Below are 10,112 nucleotides of genomic sequence, written 5' to 3'. Positions count from 1 at the left end.
CTCGGTTACCGCTCCGGGTATCACCAAGCCTCGGGACGCCCCTGGTGCTGACATTAACATTGGGGGGAGGGAAAATGTTTTTATCCTTTAATGTCACTGAGTGTTTTTAATTTACAGTACATGCTCCTTTTTAACAGCTTAAGTTTAAATGAAATCATATTATGGTCACTGCTACCCAGATGTTCTTTTATATGAACATTTGTAATAAGCTCGGCATTGTTTGAGATTACCAGATCCAGAAGAACATCATCTCTAGTTGGGGCTTCTACAAACTGTACCATAAAATTGTCTTGTAGTAAGTTTATAAATGTCAGCCCTTTTACTGTACCAGCAGTGCCACTATGCCAGTCAATGTCAGGATAGTTAAATCTCCCTTTAATACGACTGTCCCCACCCTTGCAGCTCTTTCTACCTGTGTGAGTCTCTACCTTTTCATTCAAACAAAACAAATGGCAAACGCACTCATCAACTCATAACCAGCTTTCAAGCAAGGTGCACATGGAAGGGCTTTATACAATACAACAGCAAACAGGCTTTTCCAGCACACTCACCAGCCAGAATGCAAAAAAACTTGTCTCACCGCTAAGGTTAAAAATAGAGGTTTAGATACACGTCTTCTGCAGAATATGTGAAAGCCGCACAGCCCCGTCAAGGCACCTCTAAATAGTGCGGTCCTAACTCTAACCTATGAGAGTCTCCATCTTGGAGCACATGTAGCAAAAGATAAAATTGGGTGCAGGTTCACCAGGAGGTAAGGAGATTGGGCTGCCTCCTGGCGAACCTGCACCCAATTTTATATTTTGCTACATGTGCTCAAAGATGGAGACTCTCATAGTTTAGAGTTAGGACCGCACTATATGGAGGTGCCCTGAGGTGGCTGCGCAGCTTTCACATATTCTGCAGAAGACGTGTATCTAAACCTGTTTTTTAACCTTAGCGGTGAGACAAGTTTTTTTTGCATGCTGGCTGGTGAGTGTGCTGGGAAACATTTCGCTGTTGTACTATATGAAGCCCGTCCATGTGCACCTTGCTTGAAAGCTGGTTATGAGTTGATGAGTGCGTTTGCCATTTGGTTTGCTTGACTGATTTGATGCAGTGACACACTGGGGGTATCACTGCCATTGTGATGTGCAGGGTCCCTTGTGTGTCCCTTAGGTGTTTAGACCACCTTCCTGGCCAGGCCATTTTTCAGTATTCAGCGCTGCGGTACTTTGACTGACGTTTATTCCGTCATGCAACGCTGTACTGAAATTAATTTTATACCATTTTTTGGGGACACATAGAGCTTTCTTTTGGTGGTATTTAATCACCACTGAGGTTTTTTATTTTTTACTATAATTAGGAAAAATTACTAACATTTTTGGGGAATGTTAGGAAACATTTATTATTACCCAGTTTTTTAGTAAAATATAAAAGACGGGTCTTTTTAGATAATCGAATGCAGAGGCAATTATGATAAAGATTAGATACATTTATATAGTCTTACAGGCCCTTAGAGGGCAACCACAATGTTGATGCGGCCCTCGATTTAAATTGAGTTTGACACCCCTGTTATAGATAATGCAGCCATTGCTGAAATGTATGCATGTTTACGATACAAAGTGCTGTAGCAAACTCAAGGTCATTTAGTTAGGGTTTACATCAACTTTAAAAAAGTGTAACATGGGGGCCGTTTAGCAATCACATTCAACACTTTGCTTAGATGGTTTGTAATAGCAGGCTACTTTCACGGCAGGTCCAAACTCCAAATTGAAAACTTCCAATTGAAAGCAAAAGGTTTTCAAGGATGGAGCTCCATTACACCAAACTAGTCTAAGCCACTCTAAGGGCTCAAGCATCTGGGAGCTGCTTTTACCTCAATGGATGACCAGGGTGATGCAATGTACACCTGCTGACAGATGGTCCTCAAAGCATCAGCATTGTTATTACACTTAATGGCCAAAGATTTTTGAACAACTGCCCATCACACCTCTATGAGCTTGTTGGAAATTCAATTCTAAAACCATGGGAAATAATATGGAGGAGTTGGCCCCCTTTTTGCAGCTCTCCATAAAAGTTTGGTGTCTGTCAATGTGTGCCCATTCAGCTGAAAGAACATTTGTGAGATAAGGTACGAAGGTTGGAGAAGATCTGCCTCACAGTAAGTATTCCAATTCACCTTAAAAGGTGATCAATAGGGTTGAGGTTATTTGTGCAGGCAATGGGAGTTCCTCCACGCCAAGCTCATTAAACCAAACTATGTCTTAATGGAACTGGCTTTGTACACAAGTACACAGTGATGCTGGAACAGAAAAGGACCTTCCCCAAATTGTCTGAGATGTCTTTGAATTCTGTATCAACCTGAACTCAGTCGTTTGGAGAGGTGCTGCTCACTAAGGTTGGGCTCGATTTTTGAGCCGAACGCGAGTTTGATTTGAACATCGCTAGTTTGTGTGTTCGGCAGGCTGTTCACCCACCGAGCTCCCCTTAAGGCAATGCGCCTTCTGAAGCCATAATTTGACTTTGCCCAATCATGGCTCACCTGTTACAACTGTAAACAGTTGGGCGGAGCTAGCTGTCACTGCTAGCTCCGCCCAATTGTTTATAAGTTGCCGGCATCTGTCAAAATGCCATTCTGCAGTGGGTGTTCGTCGCAGCGGACGGCAGTCATCTTTTTATTTTTATTATTTTTTATTATTGTTTTATTTTTTATTTCCTCGAGTCATCGACGTTGTAGACAACGTTGGACATCGTGATTGACCCTGGATTACGTTGATGGATAATTTTTTTCTTTTTAATAAAAGGACTTCCTTTGTTGTGTTTTTTTTTTCTAATTAACGATTTTTGATTAAAGTCTGGTGTTTTTATTTAATCTATTTTTTTCTAACCCTTTAGGGAATGGTAGGAGTACAAGTTTCCCTTACTCATTCACAAGGGGGGGCGCATCTGGGTGCCCCTTGATTAAAGGGGTACCCTGATGTGAATAAGCCCCCTGCCCGCACCCCCACAACCAACGCCCCAGGGCTTGTGGGGAAGAGGCCGCGGCCCATCGCCATGGGGCGACCCTAGAAAAGCACCCTCCCGGTGCCAAGGGCATGTGGCTTGGTATGGATTAAAGGTCTGGTATGCCGGGCCTGTGCTCGGATCATGGGTCTGGTATGGAATTTTAGGGCAGACCCCACGTCCCCCGTCCCCCCTGCATATTTTGGGGGTTGGGGTTCCTCCTTAAAATTCCTATAAGACCTTAAGGGCCTGGTATGACTTTAAGGGGGAACCCCACACACTTTATTTGTTTTTCTTTACATGGGGTCCCTCCTAAAATTCCTGTTTAAGGGGACCCCCCAGGCACGATATTTAAAGGAATTTTTCATTTTTATTGAAACTCTTTAAGTGATGTTAAAATCACTGCTCCTTTAAAAACTGTGGATTTTTTTCTTTGATTCCTGTCCCCCAGGGCAGTACCTGAATCCCCATACACTTTTTATGGCCAATAACTTGCATATAAGGCTTTAAAATGGGGACATTTCATTTTCAAAGTTCTACCCCCATAGAATTACATTGAGTTCGAATTCAAACTTTTCCCATGTTCTAAAGTTTAAACTCGAACCAAACTCAGGTGTGTTCGACTCATCACTAGTGCTCACATAGTTTTGGCTATATAGTAGCAATGGTCAGGTGTCCAAAACCTTTTGGACATATAGTGTATCTCCAAAACAGGAATACCATTCACCACAAATGAATAAACGTGTCTACTTATTTACTTTTTCTGGGTAGATTTCCCTCTTCTTCTTCAGAACATCCACAGCCTCGCTGGAGTGAATGAGTCGGATATGAACTTGTGCCAACCCCGTCCATGGCAGAAGGAACGTAGCCAGATAGCTACCGTTGCCATAGTCCCTTACTTGACCAGTAACGCCAGCCTTTAGGTTCGGTCATGGCTCACCTGTTACAACTGTAAACAGTTGGGCGGAGCTAGCTGTCACTGCTAGCTCCGCCCAATTGTTTATAAGTTGCCGGCATCTGTCAAAATGCCATTCTGCAGTGGGTGTTCGTCGCAGCGGACGGCAGTCATCTTTTTATTTTTATTATTTTTTATTATTGTTTTATTTTTTATTTCCTCGAGTCATCGACGTTGTAGACAACGTTGGACATCGTGATTGACCCTGGATTACGTTGATGGATAATTTTTTTCTTTTTAATAAAAGGACTTCCTTTGTTGTGTTTTTTTTTTCTAATTAACGATTTTTGATTAAAGTCTGGTGTTTTTATTTAATCTATTTTTTTCTAACCCTTTAGGGAATGGTAGGAGTACAAGTTTCCCTTACTCATTCACAAGGGGGGGCGCATCTGGGTGCCCCTTGATTAAAGGGGTACCCTGATGTGAATAAGCCCCCTGCCCGCACCCCCACAACCAACGCCCCAGGGCTTGTGGGGAAGAGGCCGCGGCCCATCGCCATGGGGCGACCCTAGAAAAGCACCCTCCCGGTGCCAAGGGCATGTGGCTTGGTATGGATTAAAGGTCTGGTATGCCGGGCCTGTGCTCGGATCATGGGTCTGGTATGGAATTTTAGGGCAGACCCCACGTCCCCCGTCCCCCCTGCATATTTTGGGGGTTGGGGTTCCTCCTTAAAATTCCTATAAGACCTTAAGGGCCTGGTATGACTTTAAGGGGGAACCCCACACACTTTATTTGTTTTTCTTTACATGGGGTCCCTCCTAAAATTCCTGTTTAAGGGGACCCCCCAGGCACGATATTTAAAGGAATTTTTCATTTTTATTGAAACTCTTTAAGTGATGTTAAAATCACTGCTCCTTTAAAAACTGTGGATTTTTTTCTTTGATTCCTGTCCCCCAGGGCAGTACCTGAATCCCCATACACTTTTTATGGCCAATAACTTGCATATAAGGCTTTAAAATGGGGACATTTCATTTTCAAAGTTCTACCCCCATAGAATTACATTGAGTTCGAATTCAAACTTTTCCCATGTTCTAAAGTTTAAACTCGAACCAAACTCAGGTGTGTTCGACTCATCACTAGTGCTCACATAGTTTTGGCTATATAGTAGCAATGGTCAGGTGTCCAAAACCTTTTGGACATATAGTGTATCTCCAAAACAGGAATACCATTCACCACAAATGAATAAACGTGTCTACTTATTTACTTTTTCTGGGTAGATTTCCCTCTTCTTCTTCAGAACATCCACAGCCTCGCTGGAGTGAATGAGTCGGATATGAACTTGTGCCAACCCCGTCCATGGCAGAAGGAACGTAGCCAGATAGCTACCGTTGCCATAGTCCCTTACTTGACCAGTAACGCCAGCCTTTAGGTTCGGAGAATGCAGCTTGGCCTGGAAAAAGTCTCCGCCATATTCCTTCGGATGACCGTTCTGATCCCGAGCTGTAATTTCCACTTCCAGCGTCTCACCAACCTTGTAAGTGTCCTGAGGATTCAGGATTCGGTAGCCACATTTTCTGGGGTCGGTAGAAAAATTTAAGTGTTCTACTTGTGATGGTGGCTCCGGCCAGTCAATCAGTTTGATAAGATCAATGAACTTTGGGTTAATGGTTGCCATGGGTGTGGTTTGGGGAGCAGAATTTGTAGAATATATGTGCTTCTTAGGAGCAGGTGGTCTGTACTTCACCACAAAATTCATAGTTAGGAATCTGAAAATAATCTGTAAATAACAATAATTACTTTGTGAACAATTATAATAAGATGCATTCTATTTAACCATGACCATAGCAAGAAAGCCATTGTATTTCTCCACTTCAGAAACATTTTTTAGACCCGAAACACTACTGTGTAGCCAGCAGGTGACATCTGCAATAGATGATTTAATGTTATGGTTTGTTACAAACTAGAAGTCCCATCACTGGAGCCATTTTTTAAAATGTATTTTTTATCCGATTAACCGATTAATCGAACTTAATAATCGGCTAACTAATCGATTTTGAAAATAATCGTTAGCTGCAGCTCTATTCCTGACTGACTGGCTCTTTTCTGAGTGCCTTCTGCTGTGCAATTTGTGTTTTAATTAGTGTACGAAATTTAAGTTACTGCAAGCCAGGGGCTACAACCATAAAGCCCATTCCCAGCAAAGACAAAATCAAAACACACCGATTTAGTGGAGTGAGGGAAGTGTTACACCTTCTGGTGATGTTTCTATTGCGGTTTATGTTTTTCTGTCCTTGTGACAACCATTCTCTCCATTCTTTATATGGGTGTCAACGGGTCAGGAAGTAAGGGAAAATATCCCCACAGACAGAAATACAAATTTGACAGAATTGTTCACTGCTCTATTTAAAAAACATGTGACTGGCATTAGACTTTAAAGTAAAACTGAAGCGTTTTTTTATTTTGGATAGGGATAAGGGAGACCCCCCCCCGTCGGCTTTTTTGCCATCGGTGCTCCATTGGGGAGATATCCCGATACTTCCGGATCCAATATCCACAACAGGAAGTGACAGGAAATCCCTCTGAAGAGAGGAGCCAGCAAGGTCACCAGAACTAGTGCTCCCATTGGAAGATTTCCCATCTGTTCGTGCTCGGGTGACAACCCAAAATTTGGGATTTTCTTTCACTTTCAGTGATAATGGTGACCCAAGACAAATAGAGGGGGTGCAATCCCTAATGGGGATATGGACAGCAATAAAAAGAAAATCTGGTTTCAGTTGCACTTTAATTTGTCAAGAAATACATGACAATGGCTATTCATTTTCTTTCTCTAATCCGCAGAGTAGCTATCAGGGCAAACTACAGGAAGTAAAATGATTCTCTGGTACGCGGAAGCCGCAGTGTTCATTGTACGCCGCTCTCTCCTCTTGCTTATTCACAGAACAATTTTTATTCTGTGAAAGATAGTCACGGAGCAAAAGACAGGAACAAAATAGGCGGAGGGACTACATGACAATGTGGACTTGGGATCAAAAGGAGGGGTCAAGGTCAAGTGTTTTTCTTTAAAATTTATTTTGACTGACTGGTGAGACACCATCACATTTTTCAAGCCCTGTATATGTATATATATTATTTTGTATGTAGGTGGGTGTACATGGGCACACACATAATTAGTTAATGAAAGTTTTTATATGGATTTGTTAATGTTTACATATTTGTAATAAAGGGCTGCTACAGCCAATTTATATCCAATACTGTGTGGCCTGTTATTTTAGATAAGGAAGAAAAAGGGGGGGTTGGCGGTTGGCGTAGCAGGGGTAGGTAAAAAAAAGAGAACCTAAGCCTTGCCCTAGTCATGGTTCACAGATTGCAAAGCCTTCTGTGAATGGGCAAGGGTTAAGGAAGGGCGGACAAATAACAGTACGGCTTCTAGGTAGAGTGGCACACTTCCTTCAATCAATGAAAGTGTGAATACTAAAGATAGTACAGAAGAAGCATCATGCTTGAAAGTCACATGCTCGGGGAAAAAAAAACCATGCATATGGGTCACACAGTTTAATAGCATGACTCATTTTATGACATTAATTGGTGTAAACAAAGTTACACCCTTCTATAACCATCAGCCTCGTCCACTGTTACAAACACTTTCCTATTAGCTTCAAGATGACCAGTTTTTTTTTGGTTTTTTTTTAGCTTTTTTTTAATTGACACAGCAATACAATGTATTAGACATGTGCCTTCGGATTCGGACGAACCTGCAAATCAACGAAATTCAGTTGATTTGGCGGTTCGTCCAAATCCGAAATATCGAATTTATTATATACTAAAACTATATTCGGGCATACATAAATTTGTTTGCAGAAAGAGCGACGGCCCTATTGGCCGCCGGCGCGTTCTGTGCAGGGGCGCCGCCATCTTTGAGTATATCTTGGTAGACGTTCAGAATACCAAGATACACTCAAAGATGACGACGTGGAAGGGCAGAACCCGTCGGCCGACATGGCCGCCGCTTGTTCTCCATTCTCACTGGACATTTTTCGGATTCGGAGGCTCATTGCCTCCAAATTCGAAACAGAATAAAAATGTGTTTTCTCTGATGAAACGAATGGAAACATTTTTCATTTTCATTTGTTTAGTCAGAAAACAAAAATTTTTTGCAGTGCACTTCTACAATGTATACAGATTTTTAAGAAATAAAAAAACAAGGGTAGTTTTTTTTTTAAGTTACTTTTTCAAGTAACACGAAAATAAATGCAGCATTTTTTTGCATTTGCAATGGAACGGAACACAGGCAGTGTTTTGCCACGTGTCCGATTGCACTGCGAGCGGGGGGGGCGTGGCTGCGGTGCCATTTACTTTAATGCGCCGCCACGTCCCTTCCCGTTGTTGTATTAGCGGTTTAGCCCTTGCTAAGACCTCTATGCCTGGCCTGTATAAGCAGATATAATCACTGCGGATGTAAAGAATGTAAACTTAGACACCCCCAAAATAATATTCTAATAACATGTTAAGGTTCTCTTAGTGAGAACACATTGACACTCTCAGCTAAACTACTGTTTTTACAGAGAGGACACAGTGACACTCCAAGCTAAAATCCTGTTGGTAGAGAGAGGGCACATTTACCAGAGCACCTGCTGCACTGTAAGTGGAAAGGGAAACTTAGTTACTTGTTTCTGAGGGAACTTCTTGTCAGTTACACACTTGTTCCCTCAGTGATGAGTGTCCTCCATTCTATTGCAGGTAAGGGAGATGATTCTTATAAGCATAACTGGGAATATAATAGATTAAACTGGTCTAGCTAATGTTCCAGTGACAAGTGAAAGTAAATGCAGTGTGATTATAGGAAAGGTGGCATCTTCCTTAGTGCAGCTTTGGGGGAGGATGTTCCCAGCAGACAGAGCACATGTTGATTCTGCATTTGGATGTTAATCACAATAATTCTGTACTGTACCTGCACAGTTGTTATGCTTTATATACTGTATTATTGTTTAGTCAGTTACACACTTGTTCCCTCAGTGATGAGTGTCCTCCATTCTATTGCAGTTCATATTAAAGCACCCTAATTTCACCCAACCCCGATCGCACTGTGGAGTTTATTTGTCAGAAGTGCAAAAAAATTGGCGCCCAACATGGGGCCGGGTGTCGCCGCCATTACATGAGGATAATTAACGATATGATGGATGAACTGGTAAAGAGTGAGAGTGAAGAGGCTGTTATGCAATTTCTTCAGACAACTAGGAAATTCATCTGTGAATTAGGGAAGAGAAAGGATGCTGAAGCAACAAGTGATAGTGACAAAGACCCCCAACCTGAACAACAACAGTTGGAATATTTAAAGCAACAGTACTGCATTATGCAGGAAAAATTTCAGGAAACAACTAAGATCGTAGAGGATCAAATTAAAGAACTCAGCACTAAAAGTAAAGATTCAAGGGACAGTCATTTAAGAAAAGAACCTGTTTTAACGGCTAAGACACCTCATTATAGTAACTTACCGGAAGTTGCAATAAGAAAGGACTTTAAAATTGCTGGTCAGATAGGAGAGAAGGGACAGACAGACAAATTGTCCTATACTAACCTCATGCACCAGATTTACTTGGGACTACGGAGAGGATACTCTGAACTAGAGGTGCGATTTCTGCTGGATCTGAGTCCTGAGCAGTACATGCAACAATGTTCTCAAGAAATAGATCCCAAAGTCATCAGCAGCATCACCCAGGCTATTCAAGTAAATCAAGAGGAAAGAATGCCTTGGCTTTGTCCACTGACAATAGCCAATACAATTCCAATGACAGACAATGGTGAATTAAAGGGACTATCAGAACAGCACAAAAAGAAGACCCTGTGATTGGGAAAGTATGGAAATATAAACAAGAGAACAAGTTTCCATCAAAACATGAGCGCCAAGGTGAGTCGTCTGATTTTTCTATACTCATGAGACAATGGCATAAACTTTATCTTGACAATGAAGGAATTTTGAGAAGAAAAACATCATCAGGTTCTCAGTTAGTGATGCCAAAGAAGTACCATCAATTAGTGTTTAAAGAATTACATGAAGAGATGGGACACTTAGGAGTTGAGAGGACTGTAAATCTAATCAGAGATAGATTCTTTTGGCCACATATGCAAAGGGACACCGAACATTACATTACTCAACAGTGTACCTGTTTAACCCTTTCGCTGCCAAGGACGTATAACATACGGACCTACAAAAGTGCTTCCAGCTGGCCAGCTCAGT

The 10,112-nt window shown here is 41.9% G+C and overlaps 1 protein-coding gene across 1 annotated transcript in view; it reads right to left on the bottom strand.

Moving 5' to 3' along the window:
- Positions 1-5,552, bottom strand: part of LOC108788008 (NXPE family member 3-like) — a 16,510-nt gene extending 10,958 nt beyond the window's left edge. Inside the window, exon 1 of the mRNA XM_018557723.1 lies at positions 5,142-5,552. Within this exon, the coding sequence (XP_018413225.1) occupies positions 5,142-5,552 (411 nt within the window). The remainder of the gene's footprint in view (positions 1-5,141) is intronic.
- Positions 5,553-10,112: the final 4,560 nt, after the last annotated feature.

The sequence above is a fragment of the Nanorana parkeri genome, unplaced genomic scaffold (assembly GCF_000935625.1).
Source record: "Nanorana parkeri isolate BGI_ZX_2015 unplaced genomic scaffold, ASM93562v1 scaffold14, whole genome shotgun sequence".
Classification (NCBI taxonomy): Eukaryota; Metazoa; Chordata; class Amphibia; order Anura; family Dicroglossidae; genus Nanorana; species Nanorana parkeri.
This window is presented reverse-complemented; position numbering and strand designations above follow the sequence as displayed.